The 23253-nt window shown below is 39.6% G+C and overlaps 1 protein-coding gene across 1 annotated transcript in view; it reads left to right on the top strand.

Moving 5' to 3' along the window:
• Positions 1-23253, top strand: part of GRM7 (glutamate metabotropic receptor 7) — a 759363-nt gene that overhangs the window by 445442 nt on the left and 290668 nt on the right. The window contains exons 6-7 of the mRNA XM_053689364.1: positions 13792-13992; positions 18176-18315. Of these exons, the coding sequence (XP_053545339.1) occupies positions 13792-13992; positions 18176-18315 (341 nt within the window). The remainder of the gene's footprint in view (positions 1-13791; positions 13993-18175; positions 18316-23253) is intronic.

Here is a 23253-nt window from a genome sequence, read left to right as displayed (position 1 = left end):
CACCTTATTAACCCTGATCAGGTTGGTTTTGTCCCAAAACGAGAAGGCCCTGATAATACTCGGCATCTATTGAATGTTCTTAGCCTCTCCTCTAGCCTTCATAAGCCATTATCCATAATCTCACTTGATGCCGAGAAGGTTTTCGAACGCGTGCGCTGGCAGTTTCTATGGAAAGTCCTCAGGTTCTTCCGATTCCTCAGTGATTTGATAAGTGCAGTTAAGGCTCTATATTCAGTCCCATCTGCCCTGGTGAGAGGCGTTGGTTTTCAGTCTACTCCATTCAATATAACAAATTGCACTAGGCAGGGTTGTCCCCTGTCGCCCCTATTATTTGCGTTGGCCATTGAGCCACTGGCTGAGCAGATTAGAGCCGATCCTCAAATTAAGGGGGTCACTCTTTTTGGTACTGTACATAAAATCGCCATATTTGCAGACGACGTTACTCTTTTCTCGTCAGATCTTGCACTCACTATACCCAGATTACTGCAAATATTAGAATCCTTCAATGCCCATTCCTATTACAGGCTAAACCTCTTGAAATCCGAGATTTATACCCAGGGCATTCAGAGCTCCCTGTTAGCCCCATTTGAAGTCAAAGTTTGCCTTCAACTGGATGGAGTCTTCAGTCCTTCATGTGGGCGTCAAGCTATCTAGAGACTTAAATCAAGTAGTCAAGGATAATTATCTTCCGCTGTTGTCAGAGCTTCGATCCCTCCAAAAAAATTGGAATTTGACCTATGTCTCATGGTTAGGCAGGATAGCAGCACTTAAAATGTCCTTCCTACCTAGGCTTACATACCTGTTCTGTTGTCTCCCCGTTAAGGTCCCTAAACATAATCTCTTACAATTTCAGAGTGATCTTACCAAACACATCTGGCATGGTAAGCCCTCTAGAGTGGCACACAAAATTCTCCAGCTCCCTTAAAACTGTGGAGGTATGGGGTCTCCCTCTGTAGTTAGATACTATGAAGGAGCTATGCTCACCCATGTTCCACAATGGGGAGTTAAACACTCCTTATGTAGCTGGAGGGCCATTGAACAAGCTTCGTTGCCCTTTAGTTTAGATATTCGTGACCTGATTTGGACACCTTAGCATTGCCGTAGAGAGCTTAACCTGTTAAAACCTATTGTCCGTGAATGCCTATACTTTTGGGACAATCTTCATCATTCTACACATATAGCCCCGCACCCTTCCCCTATAACCTCTCTTGCTGGCCTTCTTATGGGTTTACAGGACACCCACACAAATGGGCCCTTCTGGGGGTCACAACCGTCTCGGACCTTTGGCTCAACACCCCGGGAGATAGCTTTAAGCACATCTCCCAGTTTGAGGCTGACCTCGTACTGCTGCAATACTTACTGTTCGAATACCAAAGAATCAGAAGCTTCCTGCTCAGTTGGGGTTTTAAGCCCACACTGGCCCGCCCACTAACCCCTTGGGAGTCAGTTTGGAAGCAAGGTGACAGACTCCGAAGCCCTCTGTCTTCCCATTACTCCCTATTAGGATATACTCCATCCTCAGATACACCGGCCCATCTTCAAAGGTGGGAGACCCTTTTAGGAATATCCATAGCATTAGAAACTTGGGGGCACTCTTTAGAGCTCACGCAAAAGGCTATCCACTGTACCACCCTGTACGAAACCTTCAACAAACTATTAGGGGTAACACTTTGCATATTTGGTGGGAATGCCCCAAGCTCCGCCCCTTATGGAACAATTGTTTTCTGGTATTGTCCAAATTAGGCATATCTCTTCACAGATCGCCTGTGGTAGCCCTACTACACATAGGAATACATTCCCTACCAAAACACCACTTGTACATTTGCATTTATCTTCTCATGTCAATTAAACATACTATAGCATGTGAGTGGAAGAAAGAACACCCTCCGACCTGGTATAAGATTCGTAGTTTAATGGCTTACTTATTTATACACTATGGAGAAAGATATCTTCTATAAATTGGGTAACTCAGACCTATTTGAACTGACCTGGGCAGATTGGAAACATAACTATGACACTGTTTGGAAACCCAACCTCCTGTCCACTGACTGACCTGGCCTTCACATTTGAGGGCTATTCCCTCTCAGTAATCCTTGCACCTGGCACCCCCCCTTCCTCCTCCCTTTTTCCCTTCCCCTCCCCCAACTCTTATTCTGTACTTCAATTTTGTCAGGGACGGTTTGTCCTTAGCAACACTTTGAATTTGTTTTCTATGATGTTTGAAGAAAGATCTCTGTTATTTGAGTATGATCTACTATCCCTATCCAACTGCAATGTCCAGTTACATTTGACTATTGTTATGTTTTGGACTGGGAGAACATATTTGTCTTCCTTCTGAATGTTACTCTTATTGAACATTAATAAAGCTTTTTTTGGGGAAAAACAAAGAAAAAACAAAACAAAACTAGGGTCTTGCACCACAAACACCTACAGGGAGTGCAGAATTATTAGGCAAGTTGTATTTTTGAGGATTAATTTTATTATTGAACAACAACCTTGTTCTCAATGAACCCAAAAAACTCATTAATATCAAAGCTGAATAATTTTGGAAGTAGTTTTTAGTTTGTTTTTAGTTATAGCTATTTTAGGGGGATATCTGTGTGTGCAGGTGACTATTACTGTGCATAATTATTAGGCAACTTAACAAAAAACAAATATATACCCATTTCAATTATTTATTTTTACCAGTGAAACCAATATAACATCTCAACATTCACAAATATACATTTCTGACATTCAAAAACAAAACAAAAACAAATCAGTGACCAATATAGCCACCTTTCTTTGCAAGGACACTCAAAAGCCTGCCATCCATGGATTCTGTCAGTGTTTTGATCTGTTGACCATCAACATTGCGTGCAGCAGCAACCACAGCCTCCCAGACACTGTTCAGAGAGGTGTACTGTTTTCCCTCCTTGTAAATCTCACATTTGATGATGGACCACAGGTTCTCAATGGGGTTCAGATCAGGTGAACAAGGAGGCCATGTCATTAGATTTTCTTCTTTTATACCCTTTCTTGCCAGCCACGCTGTGGAGTACTTGGACGCGTGTGATGGTGCATTGTCCTGCATGAAAATCATGTTTTTCTTGAAGGATGCAGACTTCTTCCTGTACCACTGCTTGAAGAAGGTGTCTTCCAGAAACTGGCAGTAGGACTGGGAGTTGAGCTTGACTCCATCCTCAACCCGAAAAGGCCCCACAAGCTCATCTTTGATGATACCAGCCCAAACCAGTACTCCACCTCCACCTTGCTGGCGTCTGAGTCGGACTGGAGCTCTCTGCCCTTTACCAATCCAGCCACGAGCCCATCCATCTGGCCCATCAAGACTCACTCTCATTTCATCAGTCCATAAAACCTTAGAAAAATCAGTCTTGAGATATTTCTTGGCCCAGTCTTGACGTTTCAGCTTGTGTGTCTTGTTCAGTGGTGGTCGTCTTTCAACCTTTCTTACCTTGGCCATGTCTCTGAGTATTGCACACCTTGTGCTTTTGGGCACTCCAGTGATGTTGCAGCTCTGAAATATGGCCAAACTGGTGGCAAGTGGCATCTTGGCAGCTGCACGCTTGACTTTTCTCAGTTCATGGGCAGTTATTTTGCGCCTTGGTTTTTCTACACGCTTCTTGCGACCCTGTTGACTATTTTGAATGAAACGCTTGATTGTTCGATGATCACGCTTCAGAAGCTTTGCAATTTTAAGAGTGCTGCATCCCTCTGCAAGATATCTCACTATTTTTGACTTTTCTGAGCCAGTCAAGTCCTTCTTTCGACCCATTTTGCCAAAGGAAAGGAAGTTGCCTAATAATTATGCACACCTGATATAGGGTGTTGATGTCATTAGACCACACCCCTTCTCATTACAGAGATGCACATCACCTAATATGCTTAATTGGTAGTAGGCTTTCGAGCCTATACAGCTTGGAGTAAGACAACATGCATAAAGAGGATGATGTGGTTAAAATACTCATTTGCCTAATAATTCTGCACTCCCTGTAAATGATAAATGTCTGCACATGCACCATACCTCGTTACACATGCACCATACCTCTCTACACATGTATTTCACCTGCACAGATGCACCATAACTCGCAACACATGTATTTAACCTGCACACATGCATCATAATTTGCTGCACATGTATTTCACATGCACACATGCACCATACCTCGCTGCACACATGTATTTTACCTGCACACATGCACCCTACTTCGCTACACATGTATTTCACCAGCACACACGCACCATAACTCGCTACACATGTATTTCACCTGCACACATGCACCATTACTCGCTACACATGTACAGTATTTCACCTGCTCATATGCACCATACCTCACAACATATGTATTTCACCTGCACACATCCACAGTAGGTAAGGAGCTGTGCTGATTTGTTGTAAAAGAGGGGAGATTACTTGGCTACTACTGTAGATAATTTATTGTTTGCATCTTTTGCAATATTTTGGGTCCGATTTATCATCGTTCTGTCCGACATGATCTGCTCAGTGGATCATGTCCGACAGACATCGATGAATGCCGACAGCATACACTGTCAACATTTATCATTGCAGAAACAGTTTTTGTGAACTGCTTGTGCAATGCCGCCCCATGCAGATTCGTGGCCAATTGGCCGATAGCCGGGAGTGTCAATCAGTCCGATCGTATAGGATCGGGCGGATTGAAGACCGCAGCCTCAGAGGCAGCAGACAAGTTATGGAGCAGCGGTCTCAAGACCGCTGCTTCATAACTACTGTTTCCGGCGAGCCTTAAGGCTTGTGTGGAAACAGGGGCTTTAGGGGCCATTCCGCCCTTGATAAATCAGCCCCTTAGTCTTACTGTAAGCTTCTTAAGAGATAGCTTGGTTGAACAGAGTTGCAGGCTGGTCCTTGTGTCAGACAGGGCCTCAGGCTGTTTAGTGTATTGGGCCTAGTTAATTAACAGGAATGACTGCAATGGTATTGGAGCCAATTTAAGAGGATTTGGGGTAGAGGATCAGGCTTCAGGAGAGAATAAGAGTTTATTGTATGCTCCAGAAGAGAGTGGTAGAGAGTTGGTGCTGTGAGAGGGGTTTATCCCTTCTTGCTCAGAAAACTGGAGTTTAGTTGCAGGATAAAAAGTCTAAATTGGGTGTAGCAAGGGTAGACCTTAGTGGGGTCGTGCTGTATCAGATACAGGCTTTGCAGGCTTATCAGCTTCCAAGTGACAATCCGTGCTAGGCCCAAACCAGGGACTAAATTTGTGGCCGGTATCCGGACCGGAGTGTGAGGCCTGTGGTTTTCTGCTGGAACTTGCTGGTAGTGATGCGGTAGCTGGTAGAGGTGGATGCACTTTCTTTAGTGCTGCTACCAGGCTGGTGGATCTCATTAGGTGGATAGGTAAAGAAAGTGCTATGCAAAGCTACTACAAACTATGTGGATGGTATATGGGAGGCTATTATGCCAAGATCCTACATGTTGGATGTACACAGACAATGAAAGTATAATGTGTGAGATAAAAATATAGATTTATTTGGTCTAAAATATATATACAGTATCTCACAAAAGTGAGTACACCCCTCACAGTTTTGTAAATATTTTATTATATCTTTTCATGTGACAACACTGAAGAAATGACACTTTGCTACAATGCAAAGTAGTGAGTGTACAGCCTGTATACCAGTGTAAATTTGCTGTCCCTTCAAAATAACTCAACATACAGTCATTAATGTCTAAACTGTTGGCAACAAAAGTGAGTACACCCCTAAGTGGAAATGTCCAAATTGGGCCCAAAGTGTCAATATTTTGTGTGGTCACCATTATTTTCCAGCACTGCTTTAACTCTCTGGGTTACCAGAGCTTCACATGTTTCCACTGGAGTCCTCTTCCACTCCTCCATGACGACATCACAGAGCTGGTGGATGTTAGAGACCTTGCGCTCCCCCACCTTCCGTTTGATGCTCAATAGGGTTTAGGTCTGGAGACATGCTTGGCCAGTCCATTACCTTTACCCTCAGCTTCTTTAGCAAGGCAGTGGTCGTCTTAGAGGTGTGTTTGGGGTTGTTATCATGTTGGAATACTGCCCTGCGGCCCAGTATCCGAAGGGAGGGAATCATGTACTGCTTCAGTATGTCACAGTGCATGTTCCCTCAATGAATTGTAGCTCCCCAGTGCAAGCAGCACTCATGCATGCCCAGACCATGACACTCCCACCACCATGCTCTACTGTAGGCAAGACACACTTGTCTTTGTATTCCTCACATGGTTGCCGCCTCATACGCTTGACACCATCTGAACCAAATAAGTTTATCTTGGTCTCAGGACATGGTTCCAGTAATCCATGTCCTTAGTCTGCTTGTCTTCAGCAAACTGTTTGCAGGCTTTCTTGTGCATCATCTTCTGAAACAACAGCCATGCAGACCAATTTGATGCATATGGGGTAGTCGGAAATGTTCCGAAAAGTTCAAAGTGTAGCCAAGTGCTTCATATGTAGGGACAAGTAGAGTATAATTAGCAAGGAGAAGATTGTATCCTCAAAGACGAAGGTCACAAACAAAGTGAGCGTGCTTAACTGTCTGCAATGACCCTGTAGTACTTGTGTAATGTGCACTCTGACCTTAATAAGTATTTATAGATGTCCCGGTCTCTGATGGCAGGCTTAGCACAATATGATCCAAGTGCCGTATGCTACCTGATGTCCACGTTCTGTGATGTTGTTGTAGACAGCCAATATTGGAGCCTCTCCTTCAATGTGAGATGCGGTTGCTGTGGTCTCAGCAGTTCTCTTGCACTCACGTGACAAATGGAAGTCTGCTCTATGGCAACAAAGAACTGAGTATTCTCATTAGGTGTATTGCAACGCGTTTCGGCTGTGGTTTCAGCCTTTTTCAAGCATACACCTATAGGCAATAGTGGGGAATTTATATCCAGCGTGATAGTTGTATCCTGATTTCAATTGATTTCAATTAATTGATTGTTGTTGCACAACAAATGTGACAATTGATTGAATTCAATGTGATCCATTTCATTATACTTCTGGGACAATTTGATTTAATGTCTTCTTGTTCCTTAATTATTTGTGCAGGGGATCCAATAATCATGTTTGATGTCATTAAACCTGATCCAACATTAATAATGCTTGAAGTTCTTCTGTTATACCATATTCAAAGTCCTTTGATGTTAAGAAAACAGCTGTTATCTATGCAAGACATGTTAAGATGTCTGGAAAAGCACATTTAACAAGTAGTCATAAACTGCTTTTTGTTATACAAACACATTTACCTAGATTACAAGTTTTGCGCTATAGAGGCTAAAGTTATTTTACCCTCCATATCGCTGCCATTACGAGTTATAGATAAAACGGCTTGTGCGTGCGATATGGTTGTATTGAGCTCCATACCGCACAAAATACAAGCGCTGCTTTGACGTGCTCGTGCACGCTTTCCCCATAGACATCAATGGGGAGAGAGTGTTAGAAAAAAAACTAACACCTGAAGTGCGGAATGAAAAGCTCTGTAACGCAACCCCATTGATGTCTATGGGGGAAAAAAAGTTATGTTTAAACACCCTAGCATAATTATATATATATTAACCCCTAATCTGCCGCTCCCAATATCGCCGCCACTATACTAAAGTTATTAACCCCTATTCCCCTGCACCCCAACATCGCCCACACTATAATAAAGATATTAGCCCCTATTCTGCCACTCCCCAACATCGCTGCCACTAAATAAAGTTATTAACCCCTAAACCTCTGGCCTCCCACATCACTACCACTAAATAAACCTATTAACCCCTAAACCGCCAGCCCCCCACATTGCAACAACCTAAATTAAACTATATTAACCCCTAAACCTGACCATAACCCTAAACCTAACCCTAAACCTAACCGTAACCCTAAACCTAAACCTAACACCCCCTAACATTAACATAATTAAAATAGAGCTACTAAATTAAAGTTACAATTATTAACTAAATAATACCTGTTTAAAACTAAATACATACTTACCTGTGAAATAAAATAATAGTTATATTTTAGCTAGCTTAGGTTTTATTTTTATTTCACAGGTAGGTTTGTATGTATTTTAACTAGGTAGACTAGTTAGTAAATAGTAAATAACTATTTACTAACTACCTAGTTAAAATAAATACAAACTTACCTGTGAAATAAAACCTAAGCTGCCTTACACTAAAACCTAACATTACAAAAAACAACAAACAAAAATATCCAAAACAATAAAAATTATTCCTATTCTAATACCCTTTAAAAAAAAACACCTCATTCAGCTCTTTTGCTGCCCATTTAAAAGAAAAAATGGCTATTCTAAAAATAAAAAAAATCAGCCAATAGGAATGAGAGCTGCTTAAATCCTATTGGCTGATTTGAATAGCCAATAGGATTTTAGCAGCCCTAAAGCCCTAATTCTTATTGGCTGATTTAAAATTTTCAGCTAATAGGAATGCAATGGTACCCCCAGTATAAAAGGGGTACCTTGCATTTGAATCCTCCGTGTGCGGCGGACGATCGCATGAAGAGGACCTCCACGTCAGATCGACTTCCGCCTGGACCTTCACTTGGATCTCCGCCTGGACCTCTGCGCATCGACCACTCTACGCATCGACCACTCCGCCTCTGCATTGATGAAGAAGATGCCGGTCCCATGATGGATGAAGATGGAGCCACCGGGATGAAGATCGTTCAAGCAGGACTTCAGCAACTGTGAGTACCTAAAGAGGGGTTAGTGTTAGGTTTTTTTAAGGTTTTTTGGGGTGGGGGGTTTTTTTAGATTAGGGTTTGGGCATTTCTTAAAAGAGCTGCACGCCCTTTTATGGGCAAAAAAAAGAGTTGAATGCCCATACAAATGCCCTTTTCAGGGCAATGGGTAGATTAGGTTTTTTTTTATTTTGGGGGTTTAGTTGAGTGGTGGGTTTTACTGTTGGGGGGTCTGTATTTTTATTCAGGAAAAAGAGCTGATTTATTTAGGGAAATGCCCTACAAAAGGCCATTTTAAGGGCTATTGGTAGTTTATTGTAGGCTAAGGGGTGCTTTTATTTTGGGGGCTTTCATTTTGATAGGGCTATTAGATTAGGTGTAATTTTTTATTTTGGATAATTTTGTTTGTTAATTTTCATAATTTAGTGTTTGTTATTTTTTGTACTTTAGTATTTTTTTATTTTTTGTAATTTAGTATTTTTTATTTTTTGTAATTGTAGATTTAATTTTTTTGATAGGGTTAGTAATGTTAGTTTAATTTATAGTTTAAACTCAGTTTTTTTTTTAATTTCACAGGTAAATTTTTTTTTTTAAGATAGGGATCTTGTAATTTTAATTTGAAAGTAGGGGGTTGTTAGGTTTAGGGGTTAATAGTTTAATTTAGTTTTTGGAGATGTGGGGGGCTGGAGGTTTTGGGGTTAATAGGTTTATTTAGTGGTAGTGATGTGGGAGGCCAGAGGTTTAGGGGTTAATAACTTTATTTAGTGACGGCGATGTTGGGGAGCGGCGGAATAGGGGTTAATATATTTATTATAGTGTGGGCAATGTTGGGGTGCGGGGGAATAGGTGTTAATAACTTTAGTATAGTGACGACATTGTGGGGGAGTTGTGGAATAGGGATTAATAAATTGTATTAGTGGCTGCGATATGGGAGGGCCTCTGTTTAGGGGTTAATAGATAGTTTATGGGTGTTAGTGTACTTTGTAACACTTTAGTTATGAGTTTTATGTAACAGTTTTGTTGCATAAAACTCATAACTACTGCTCTCAGATGGCGGTTACGGAACTTGTTGTTATAGGGTGTAACCCAAGCTTTTTAGCCTCACTGCAAAACTCTTAATGGCAGCTCTATGGGAATCCCATGAAAAAAATGTACGTTTTTCAAGTGCAGGACTGACGTTGCGTTACAGGCTAAAAGGCTTGCCGTACAGCTATACCGACAAGACTCGTAATGGCTGCGTTGCTGTTTTAACGCTGAAATTACCATTTTTTCAGCGTTAAAACACAAATGCACAACTCGTAATCTACCTGATTGTTTGTTATTTATAAAGTGCAATATTTACAAATATTTTTCATATAGGCAATATTAATGTATATATGCTTAGAGTCGTATATATATATATATGGCATAGTTACATACAAAAAATATATTCAAAAATATTCCAAAGATATTCCATCTCAGTTTTAGTTATTCTCTGTTGAGTTTAGATGAAGTATGTAAGAACAGGTTTTTTTTCTGGATTGATGTCCACAGTCTCAGAGGCGGCAGATGAGTTAAGGAGCAATGGAAACAGGGGTATTTGGCCCCATTCGGGCCATGATAAATTGGCCCCTGAGGGCTTACAATTGTACATAAATATGCAATGATGATTTCACTATCATATGCTGATTAAATAAGACAGGCAGCACCTAATTCACTTGTGTCCATAACTCTGGTCCTGTATCTTATCTTAACTGGTAAATAAATGAAAACACACCAATTTCTTCTAATACTTTGCTAGGGGCCTAAATGCAGAGTTTTTGCTGCGGTTTGCACCTTTACAGCCATCTAACCTGATATACTCATCTGAACAAATATCAAATCTTGTGAATCTCACTTGTAGCATCTCAGTTGCAGTGGTTTAAAGGGACAGTCTAGTCAAAATGATACCTTCATGATTCAGATAGGGCATGCAATTTCATACAATTATCTACTTTTATCATCCAATTTACTTTGTATTCTTTGTTGAAAGCGAATCCTAGTTAGGCTCATATGCTAATTTCTAAGCCCTTGAAGGTTGCCTCTTACCTCAGTGCATTTTTCCCAGCTAGACAGCGCTAATTCATGTGTGCCATACAGATAACGTTGTGCTCACTCCCGTGAAGTTTTTATGAGTCCGCACTAATTGGCTAAAATGCATGTCTGTCAAATGGACTGAGATAAGAGGGCAGTCTGCAGAGGCTTAGATACAAGGTAATCACAGAGTTAAAAGTGTATTAATATAACAGTAATGGTTATGCAAAACTGGGCACTGGGTAATAGAGGGATTATCTATCTTTTTAAACAATAAACATTCTGCAGTAGACTGTCCCTTTAAATTGTAATTTAGCTTACCTCTGTAGCTATCCAAACACCTGATTAAGCATCTAATCTCATTCTTCAATCCAAGATTTTAAGCTGAAGTATGTTACCTGCCAAGCCAACCAGTTGCATCTGTACTGTGTGTGCCCTGTATCCAAAACACCTGCCCATTTGTATGTCACTTGCAAAGATATTTAGCCAGTTTTATACTTTTCATTATACAGTTATGGAACAATATCTTCAAACATTTCTTATGGATAAAAATGTAACATTAATACAGACATAGTATTTGCATAGATATGGTGTTATGCACATTAAAACTCCATAGGCAACCAACCCCAAGCTTTTTCCTAGCACAATTTGTTATGTGCACCTTGTGCTTTTCACAGACTCATACAAAACTGTTCAATACCATCTGATGTTATTTGCTGTGTACAGAAATAGATGACACTTTGAAGAAAACGAGTGCTGAGTAAACAGCATTACAGAGATTTTCATGGTCTGTTAGTTCATGGACGAAATTTCAGCCAAGCTCTTACTGGACCTAGGCCAAATGAGACTTTTCAAAAAATGGGACATAGAAAGATAAAAGTATAGATGAAAGAAACTCAGAAGAGGAGACTTTTTGGAAAAGCTAAATGTAGCTATAAGAAACTGACATTTGCATATTAATACATTTCTTTAAAGGGACATAAAACCCACGTTTTTCTCTTTCATTACTCAGAGAGCATGTTGTTTTAAACAACTTTCCAATTTACTTCTATTATCTAATTTGTTTTGTTCTCTTGATATCCTTTTGTTGAAAAGGATAATTAGGTAGACTTAGGGGGCGAGATTATATATGTGGCGCAAGCTTCAGTGTAACTGCTGAAACCCGTGCCGCCCGTAATTTCACCTTGCACATTGGGGTAACACATATACGCGCCGCCGTAAATTGGATAAACTAGCGAAGTCCAGAAATTAGCGTAAATACAAATTTCTGGAGTCGCCATTGGCTGATTTGAATTTGAAGAATCAAATCAGCCAATGGGAATGCAAGGGGCGCCATATTTAAACGCGTACCTTGAATTCACTATTGAGGGTAAGGCAGCGATTGTACGAAGAGGATCCTCTACGCTCCATGGCTCCGCAGTCGCCGGTCCTGCTCCGCGCTCATCTCTGCTCTGCGTCGGCTTGGTCCTGGATGAAAAAGGAAGTGGTCCCCACTTGGAAGAAGATGTCGGCCACTTGGAAGAAGACTTTACCGCCTGGAACAGAACTTCTCCGCCGGACTTCAGGAACGGTGAGTAAACATTTAGGGGTTAGATTTAGGATTTTTTTTTTTTTGGGGGGTTTTTTTTTTTTTAGATTAGGGATTTATTGGGTACTCTTAAAAGAGCTGAATGCCCTTTTAAGGGCAGTGAAATAGCTGAATGCCCATTTAAGGGCAATGCCCATACAAAATCCCCTTTAGGGGCAATGAGTAGTTTCTGAATTTTTAGTGTTAATTTTTTTTATTTTGGGTGGTTTGGTGGGTGGGGGGGTTTACTGTTAGAGGGGGGGGCTTAGTATTTTTTTAAGGTAAAAGAGCTGTTTAACTTAGGGCAATGCCCTACAAAAGACCCTTTTAAGGGCTATTGGTAGTAGGGTGTTTTTATTTTGGGGGGTCTTTTTATTTTCATAGGGATTAAGTTTAATTTTTAAATTTTTGATAATTTGGTTTATTATTTTATGTAATGTTAGACTTTTTTATTTTTTGTAAACTTAGATCAGTTTAATCTTAGTTTTTTTTATTTTTAAGTAATGTTAGCTTTTTATTTTAATTGTAACTTAGTATTTTTTAATTTAGATAATTGGGGTTAATTTAAGGGGGTGTTAAGTTAGGGGGCTTGGTAATTTAATAAGCTATTTGCGTTGCAGGGGTTTAGTGGATTACGGGTTAATAGATTTATTAGGATTATTGCGTTGTGTGGGTTAATGGCAGATTAGGGGTTAATACATTTATTAGGTTTATTGCGATGTGGGTTAATATACTTTATTAGCTATTGCGGTGGGGGATTGCGGTTGACAGGTAGATAGATATTGCGCATGCGTTAGGTGTTAGTTTATATTTTCAGGCAGGTACAGGAGTTACAGTGCTCACATTTTCAGCATAAGGCTTGCTGCATCTGCCTATGTGTGGCGAGGTGAAAATGGAGTAAAATTTCCACATTTTTGCCCGCGTAAGTCCCTGCGCTGAATATGTGATATCAATTTGCGACGCAGTTCTATGTTAGCTTATGGGAGTAAAAATTGCGGGCGACGGGTCGAAATATACACGCCGCATTTATATGCGGCGCCATATGTGTGATACCAAATCCTTGTAAAAACCGGAGTCGCCGGCTTTTGCAGGCGATGTCGCATATGTAATCTTGCCCAGTAGCTGCTAATCGGTTGCTGCACATACTGTATATGCCTCATTTTATTGGCTCTCCCAATGCATTCAGCTAGCTCCTAGTTGTGCATTGCTGCTGATTATTCAACAAAGCATACCAAAAGAACGAAACAAATTAGTTAATAGAAGTAAAATGGAAAGTTATTTAAAATTGTACTCCCTTTCTGGTTCATGATAGAAGAATTTTGGGTTCCATGCCCCTTTACTAAAATAACGAACAATAATTCACTGGCATGCATTAAATATTAGTATTGTAAATAGAAGTCTTTCTGTTGGACATGGGTTTAGTCTGCATTTCTACAGTAGCTCTCTGTCTTTATGATAGGTCTCATAGACTTGTTTTTCTTGCAGGACAGGAACGTATCGGGCAGGACTCGCATTATGAACAAGATGGAAGGGTCCAGTTTGTGGTAGATGCAGTATATGCCATGGCTCATGCCCTACACAACATGAACAAGGACCTGTGTCCTGGATCCTCTGGACTCTGCCCAGAAATGGAACATGCTGGTGGAAGGAAACTTCTTAAATACATTCGCAATGTCAGCTTCAATGGTGAGAGCCAATGGAATGTCCAAAAAGTTTAAGCTATTGCACTAGTTATTTTAATAACATCATAACCACAAATCAAACAGGGAACAAGCAACAAGAGCCATGTGTTTTTAAAGCATCACAAAAGGAGTTATATATCAGAAGTCCATATACATCCATTATTTATTCCTACCTGATTATAAGTTATACATGGAGAGGTGTAGACTAAAAAATGTTCTACATACTTAGGTACCAATTAAAACCTGAACCAGGGGGACATACCATAAGATCTTGAGCCTATAGTTTAAATTAGATTCACCAATAATACTTTGAGTTTTTTATCCTATACCGGAAGTTGAAGAATTCTCCTTTTATATGTGACGTTATATTTTTTTTATTTATTGAATCTTCCCAACAAGTGTCATTGCATGTAACCATTAAATCAGACAACTGACAGATCTTTCTTGTTAATTTCAATACCAATTTAAACTCAAAATGTCATCTGCTATAAAATGTTTAATCAAAGAAAATAAAACCACATCTCATTATATGTACTGTTTAAAATTGTTCTAGTTCCATTCCCTCCAGTGAAGCTGGAGAGCTTACTGTGTATCTAAAATTGTGCTAGTTCCATTCCCTCCAGTAAGGCTGGAAAGCTCACTTTGTATCTACAATTTTGCTAGTTCCATTCTCTCCAATGAGACTGTAGAGCCTACTGTGTATCTAAAATTGTGCTAGTTCCATTCCCTCCAGGGACGTTGGAGAGCTTACTGTGTATCTAAAATTGTGCCAGTTCCATTCCCTCCACTGAGGCTGGTGAGCTTACTGTGTATCTAAAATTGTGTTAGTTCCATTCCCTCCAGTGAGGCTGAAGAGCTTACTGCAGGGCTCAAAATTTTCACTCTTTACTAGCCATTGGCGAGTGAAAGTTAGTGAGTGAATTTTGAATCAAAATGTACACTCCTACTGCTGCATTGACAAACACACATTTTGGGCTATGTGCTAAATATATTATATATCTTAGAAAATTCCTCTAGGGCTGTAGGAACACCATTAGTGCTTAGACTGTTACTTCTGAGAGGGTAAACTGGGGCAGAGAGAGTGAGAAATTGGAGAGGAAAAGTGTAGAAGTTACCTTTACGAGAGAGTTGAGTAAAAAAAAATAGAGTAAAAAGATATGAAAGAAGCGAAACAAAGAGTGTAAAGAGAAGACGTGGCCTGAGAGATAAGGGAGAGGGTAAGAGAGATTGAAGAGAGGAGGGAGGGGAGAAAGATAGTTAAGAGATAGAAGGAAGAGATGATAATTATTTAAAGAAAATCTCCAAGTCTGCTATGACCTTCCATGACTGTCAGCACTCACTTTCTCCACTCTCTCAGTTCAACAACTCCTATTTCTATCAAGCTGTTGTCCTACCCAGAACCACCAAGTTGATGTTGCTAAACTGCTATGCACTTATTTAAGTTAATCTATTGCTGTATGTAGCATTATTTAATTTGTTATGGTATAAAATAACAAATATTAAAATGTCACAATGACTAAACATATGCAAAGGGTAGTGGAGTAGTGGGTGTGGTGTGGGAGTTAGTGGGTAGGATCAGAAGTGGCGAGTAACATTTTAAATTTAATTATTATTTAATGATTAAAAAGTAATATTTTCTCTACAATGGGGGCTATGTATCAAAGGTCTTGCGGACCTGATCCGAAAGTGCGGATCAGGTCCGCAAGACCTCGCTGAATGTGGAGAGCAATACGCTCTCCGTATTCAGCATTGCACCAGCAGCTCACAAGAGCTGCTGGTGCAACACTGCCCCCTGTAGACTCGCGGCCAATAAGCCGCCAGAACGGACGTGTCAATCAACCCGATCGTACTCGTTCGGGTTGAATTGTGGCAATTCCTGTCCGCCTGCTCAGAGAAGGCGGACAGGGTTATGGAGCAGCAGTCTTTAGACCGCTGCTCCATAACTTGTGTTTCTGGCGAGTCTGAAGACTCGCCAGAAACACGGACCCTCAAGCTCCATTCGGAGCTTGATAAATGGGCCTCATTGTCTCTTTAATCCCTTAACGACACATACATTCCCTGAACTCTGCATGTTCTTAATAGGTTTTCATTCCTGTAATAGTCAGCTAATACGACATGCTTCACGCTATCTATTTAAAATCTCTCTGCTGTCAGCAAGAGCCATCCTATTTAACACCATAGTATGAAAACAACAGCCATTGTACAGGGTATGTCGGCTGTTGTTAAAGGGATATTGAACCCAATTTTTTTCTTTCATGTTTCGGATAGAGCATGCAATTTTAAGCAACTTTCTAATTTACACCTATTATCATTTTTCTTTCGTTCTTTTGGTATCTTTATTTGAAAAGCAGGAATGAAAGCTAAGGTTCAGCACCTGGGTAGTGCCTGCTGATTGGTGGCTAAAGGTATCAATCAGCAAGTGCTATCCAGGGTGCTGAGCCAAAATTGAGCAGGCTCCTAAGATTTCATTTCTGCTATTTCAAATAAAGATACCAAGAGAATGAAGTAAAATTGATAATAGGAGTAAATTAGAAAGCTGCTTAAAATTACATGCTCTATCTGAATCATAAAAGTAAAAATGTGGGTTTAGTATCCCTTTAAGGGTTTAAAAAATCCTTTCTATCTATGTTAAGCATTTTCCCTCCATCTTCATTGGTTCACATTTACCTGTATTTGCTTTGCCTCAAGTTCTCCTCCTTTTCTCTCTTTTTTATGGATTTCTGCTATCCCTTCCTTGATGTTTCCTTTCCGTGTCCCTACTAATATCTATTCTATCTAACCACCTACGCTTTTCACATTACATATTTAGTGTGGCCTTTTCCTCCGCGCCACCTGGCTGCCATCCAACCTTTGCGTTTTTATAGCTGTACTTGCTGAGAAGCCCGCAGCCACAAGGACCATTATTTCTCTTTTAAACTGGCCGGTGATTTCTTTAATAATTCTCTCCATTTCCTATAAAGTATAATTGAGTTAATTTTGGTAATTTGGATGCTATTGTGAGCTGGAGGCACACAGGGCCCTTCTAGTTAAAACACGGACAAGGTTTCATGTCTTGCTGCTTACGTCCACTGTCAAGGAAAAGCAGCACTAATTATTTAGCAATTTAGCAGCAAATTTAGAAATTTCAAGACTTGCTTAAATATACCTGAAAATGTATTTAGTTTTTCTCCCATTTTAATTGTTTCTTTGTTCCAAAGAAACACAGAAGTGAAAAATAAACTTTCAGGATTTAGACAGCAGTCTTTACAATTTTCTCCTAATGTGAAAAATGCATCTTGCTTTTTGTTATCCTTTGATTAAAAAATGTCAACTCCATTGTTGTAAACACTAATGCCATAAAGTGCTCAAGAGACACACATGCTCCTGAGCATACCTAAGTATGTTCTCAAGGGGATAAGTTTTATAACAAAAATAAATTATAAAAGTTTTTATAAAAATTGTACATTTTTGAACCATGGCAGTTTCATTGGGGCCGAGTTATCAAGCTCTGTATGGAGCTTGATGTCCCTGTTTCCGTGCGAGCCTTCAGCCTCACTGGAAACAGAAGTTATGAAGACCACTGCTCCATAACTTGTCCGCCTGCTCTGAGGCAGTGGACAGAAATCGACCCGATCGAATACGATTGGGTGGATTGACCCCTACTGCTAGCACCCGATTGGCCATGAATCTGTAGTGGGCGGCATTGCACCAGTAGTTTACAAGAACTGCTGGTTTAATGATTAATGCTGTCAGCGTATGCTGTCGGCATTTATCGATGTGCAGTGGACATGATGCGCTACATCGTATCATGTCCGCTCGCACTTACATAAATAGGCCCCGTTGTGTTTATTTTTTCTGTCCCTTTCAAAATTGTTAGAGAAAAAGTTCTGATCTATTCCCAAAACACACCACGCATGGTCGTGGTGATGTCACTGGTATCCCCGGATTGCCGGGCCACTAGACCACCAGGCATGAGGTGAAAGTGCAGGGGAGCTGCAATGATCTCTGAAAGCACCCCCAGTAATGACGGCACATGGTTGTCACTCTCACTAAAAGCATTGTGTGAATGATGACAACATGTCGTCATCTGCACTTAAGAGGTTAAACTTGTAGATTGCATTTTTCATCAACAACTTTTCATAAGCGGTGATATCCTATTGTTGGTTGTAATATGATTCTGTGTAACAATGGTTCTTTCTCTCATACAGGCAGTGCTGGGACCCCTGTCATGTTTAATAGGAATGGGGATGCTCTGGGACGCTACAATATTTTCCAGTACCAGGGTGCAAATGGCAGCATGCAGGGATACAGACTGATTGGACAGTGGACAGATGAACTGCAGCTTAATGTGAGTATTGAATGTCCAGCTGTGTTATGGGAAAGATTCTTACAGTGGGATCCAAAGCAAGAAGGAAAACAACAATTATAAAAATAGTAGCTTTCTATCTGTATGCCTTTGTGTCTATCTAATATATATATATATATATATATATATATATATATATATATATATATACATAGACACACAAACACAAAAAAAAATCTAGTAAGATCAATATCTAGAAACACTTCCATGCTTATCCAGAAGGTCAGTGCCACTAAGGTATAGTCCCTTTTTGCACACTAGACCATTCACAGAGGATAAATATCCTGTGACATATCAGTCTGATCTAGCCAAATGACAGTCCAGCCCCAAAATACCAGATGAATTTCTTCTAAAGAAGAGAAAACAACAAACCACAAATATAAGTTTTTTTTTTCCTTTTGGGTCTCTTCAGTGAGGTGCAGTTGCATCTCTCTAGGGCATGTGTGCAAGGAGTCAACATCTTGCTTTCCCTTTTACTCTTAGCGTGATCCAAAAGTAATTTGCATACACAAAAAAGAAAATAGAGAGACACACTCAATTGAGATAGAACAAAAGCTAGAAAAACTTCCTTTCTTGTTTATGAGGACAGTGCCATTCAGGGTGCAATCTCTTTTAGCAGACTTAGGCGCTAATTTACTATGCAGCGTATGCTGCAGTTTCGTGCGAGCCTTAAGGCTCTCCGGAAACAAGAGTTAAGAAGCAACGTTCCTAAGACCACTGCTCCTTCACTCGTCCGCCACCTCAGAGGCAGCAGACAGCAATAATTCCGATCGGATATGACACCCCCTGCTAGCGACCGAAATGCTTGTGCAATGATAAGCGTCCAAAATGCTCAGCAATCTTAAGTGCAGCGTATGCTGTCAGCATTTATCGATATGGTGGTGGACATTCATAAATCGGCCCCTTTGGGCCAGATTACAAGTGGCACATTATTTAGCGTGCGCGGGTTAACAATCGTATTACAGGTTGAAAGTAAACACTTTGTGCGCGAGTGAAAGTTGATACTCTTTAATGAAAGACCGTCCACGCTAACTTATTCTTCTCATAGAATTCAATTGAGAGCACAGAAGAAAAAAAAATAACACTTATCACTCTTGCATTAACTGACACCAAATTAAACCCACAGTGCTCTACCTGACAGGAGTTATTAATATTTCACATTCCAATGTTCTTTACATGCAGGGAAATTGTTTTTTATTTTAAATAGATATTTATATATATATATATATATAAATATATTCATATAGATATTCTCTGTGTGTAATAAAAAAATATAAAAAACCTGCTAGGTCAACTGACAGAAATACATGTCTACCTATTTAATACAGCCACTCACTTTTATAAGATATCTTTTGTATTGGAAGTGAGTAGTGACTACCCCTGTCAGGCAGAGTTCCATAGTTTGCTTGTTATTACATTTAAAACTAGACCTTCAAAGAAACATCAATCATACCAAATCTCTGTAAGGACCATTTACATGAAGTAATCATATCTCTCATACCCCCTTTTCTAGAGTAACAAACTTAAAGGGACACTAAACCCTAAATGTAGCTACCAATCAGCAAGTGCTACCCAGGTGCTGAACCTAAAATGGGCTGGCTTCTTAGCTTTACATTCCTGCTTTTTAAATAAAGATAGCAAGAGAATGAAGAAAAATTGATAATAGGGGGCATATTTATCAAATTAATGCCCCTTGTTTCCGGCGAGCCTTCAGGCTTACTGAAAACAGAAGTTATGAAGCAGAGGTCTAAAAACTGCTGCTCCATAACTTGTCCACCTGCTCTGAGGCGGCGGACAGAAATCAACCAGATCGAATATGATCGGGTTGATTGACACCCCCTGCTAGTGGCCAATTGGCTGCGAATCTGCAGGGGGCAGCATTGCACCAGCAGTTCACCAGAACTGCTGGTGCAATGATAAATGCTGACAGCATATACTGTCTGCATTTATCTATGTTTATCGATGTGATGCGGACAAGATACGCTATTTCGTATCATGTCCGCTCGCATATTGATAAATATACCCCTAGGAGTAAATTGGAAAGTTGCTTAAAATCGCTGTTCCTTCATTCGTCGGGTAGTCGTCGGCCGAAGAGGATGCTCCGCGTCGGATGTCTTGAAGATGGACCTGCTCCGCGCCGAATGGATGAAGATAGAAGATGCCGTCTGGATGAAGACTTCTGTCATCTGGAGGACCACTTCTGCCCGGCATGGATGAAGACTTCTGCCCGTCTGCAACATCGCTGTCACTATATTAAATTTATTAACCCCTAAACCTAAGTCTAGCCCTAACACCCCCTAACTTAAATCTAATATAAATAAATATAAATAAAATTCCTATCATTAACTAAATTATCCTATTTAAAACTAAGTACTTACCTATAAAATAAACCATAAACTAGCTGCAATATAACTAATAGTTACATTGTATCTAGCTTAGGGTTTATTTTTATTTTACAGGCAAGTTTGTATTTATTTTAACTAGGTAGAATAGTTATTAAATAGTTATTAACTATTTAATAACTACCTAGCTAAAATAAATACAAAAGTACCTGTAAAATAAAACCTAACCTAAGTTACAATAACACCTAACACTAGACTACAATTAAAGACAATTAAATAAATTACATACAATTAACTAAATTATATACAATTATCTAAAGTACAACCCCCCCCACTAAATTACATAAAATAATAAACAAATTATCAGATATTTCAACTAAATACACCTAATCTAATAGCCCTATCAACATAATAAAAGCCCCCCAAAATAAAAAAATAAAAAACCCTAGCCTAAACTAAACTACCAATAGCCATTAAAAGGGCCTTTTGGGGGTCATTTCCCCAAAGTAATTAGCTCTTTTACCTGTAAAAAAAACACAAACAACCCCCCCAACAGTAAAACCCACCACCCACACAATTAACCTCCCCTTAAAAATACTAACTAAAAAAACCTAAGCTCCCCATTGTTCTGAAAAGGGCATTTGGATGGGCATTGCCCTTAAAAGGGCAGTTAGCTCTTTTGCAGACCCAAAGCCCTAACCTAAGAATAAAACCCACCCAATACAACCTTAAAAAAACCTAACACTAACCCCCTGAAGATCGACTTACCGGGAGACATCTTCATCCAAGCCGGGCAGAAGTGGTCCTCCAGATGGACAGAAGTGAAAAAATCCTATTGGCTGATGCAATCAGGCAATAGGATTGAACTTCAATCCTATTGGCTGATTGGAACAGCCAATATAATGCAAGCTCAATCCTATTGGCTGTTCCAATCAGCCAATAGGATTGAAGTTCAATCCTATTGCCTGATTACATCAGCCAATAGGATTTTTTCTACCTTAATTCCGATTGGCTGATAGAATTCTATCAGCCAATCGGAATCAAAGGGACGCCATCTTGGATGATGTCACTTAAAGGAACCTTCATTCATCGGGTAGTCATCGGCCGAAGGGTGTCTTGAAGATGGACCCGCTCCGCGCCGGATGGATGAAGATAGAAGATGCTGTCTGGATGAAGACTTCTGCCGTCTGGAGGACTACTTCTGCCCGGCTTGGATGAAGACTTCTGCCCGTCTGGAGGACCACTTCTGCCCGGCTTGGATGAAGACGTCTACCCGTAAGACGATCTTCAGGGGGTTAGTGTTAGGTTTTTTAAGGGTATATTGGGTGGGTTTTATTTTTAGGTTAGGGCTTTGGGCCTGCAAAAGAGCTAACGGCCCTTTTAAGGGCAATGCCCATCCAAATGCCCTTTTCAGGGCAATTGGGAGCTTTGTTTTTTTTAGTTAGTATTTTTTTGGGGGGGTTGGTTGTGTGGGTGGTGGGTTTTACTGTTAGGGGGGCTGTTTGTATTTTTTTTTTACAGGTAAAAAAGCTGATTACTTTGGGGCAATGCCCCGCAAAAGGCCCTTTTAAGGGCTATTGGTAGTTTAGTTTAGGCTAGGGTTTTTTTTTATTTTGGGGGGGGGGGCTTTTTTATTTTGATAGGGCTATTAGATAAGGTGTAATTAGTTTCAATTTCTGTAATTTGTTTATTATTTTCTGTAATTTAGTGTCTGCTTGTTTTCGTACTTTAGATAATCGTATATAATTTAGTTAATTGTATGTAATTTATTTAATGGTATTTAATTATAGTGTAGTGTTAGGTGTTATTGTAACTTAGGTTAGGTTTTATTTTACAAGTACTTTTGTATTTATTTTAGCTAGGTAGTTATTAAATAGTTTATAACTATTTAATAACTATGCTACCTAGTTAAAATAAATACAAACTTGCCTGTAAAATAGAAATAAACCCTAAGATAGCTACAATGTAACTATTAGTTATATTGTAGCGAGCTTAGGGTTTATTTTATAGGTAAGTATTTAGTTTTAAATAGGAATAATTTAGTTAATGATAGGAATTTTATTTACACCCTGTTCCAAATTATTATGCCAATGATATCTTTCTCATTTACCTAAATAATTGATGTAAACAACAGTCAGCATAATTCTCATGTTATCAACTATTAAGAGTACAATTCAAATTTTATTGAACAAACCTCCTAATGATAACAGAATTTTTTTTTTTCAAAATAAAAAACTTACAATGCACTGTTCCAAATTATTACGCACAGTAAGTTTCAAAACACTTTATAGGTTGTAAAGAACTGAAAATTGTCATTTGTTGTGTTTGCAGCATATTTACTGAAATCAAAAGCTATTTCAATCAAACTTTGAACAACATTTTAACTTTTTAAACATTTTAACAGGTCACGTTACATTTTACCATAGGACCCCTTATTTGATAGCAGCTTCACAAGTCTTGCATCCATTGAACTTGTGAGTTTTTGGACAGTTTCTGCTTGAATTTGTTTGCAAAATGTCAGAATAGCCTCCCCCAACTGCTGTTTGAATGTAAATTGCCTCCTACCCTCATAGATCTT

This window comes from Bombina bombina, chromosome 7 (genome assembly GCF_027579735.1).
Source record: "Bombina bombina isolate aBomBom1 chromosome 7, aBomBom1.pri, whole genome shotgun sequence".
Classification (NCBI taxonomy): domain Eukaryota; kingdom Metazoa; phylum Chordata; class Amphibia; order Anura; family Bombinatoridae; genus Bombina; species Bombina bombina.
This window is presented reverse-complemented; position numbering and strand designations above follow the sequence as displayed.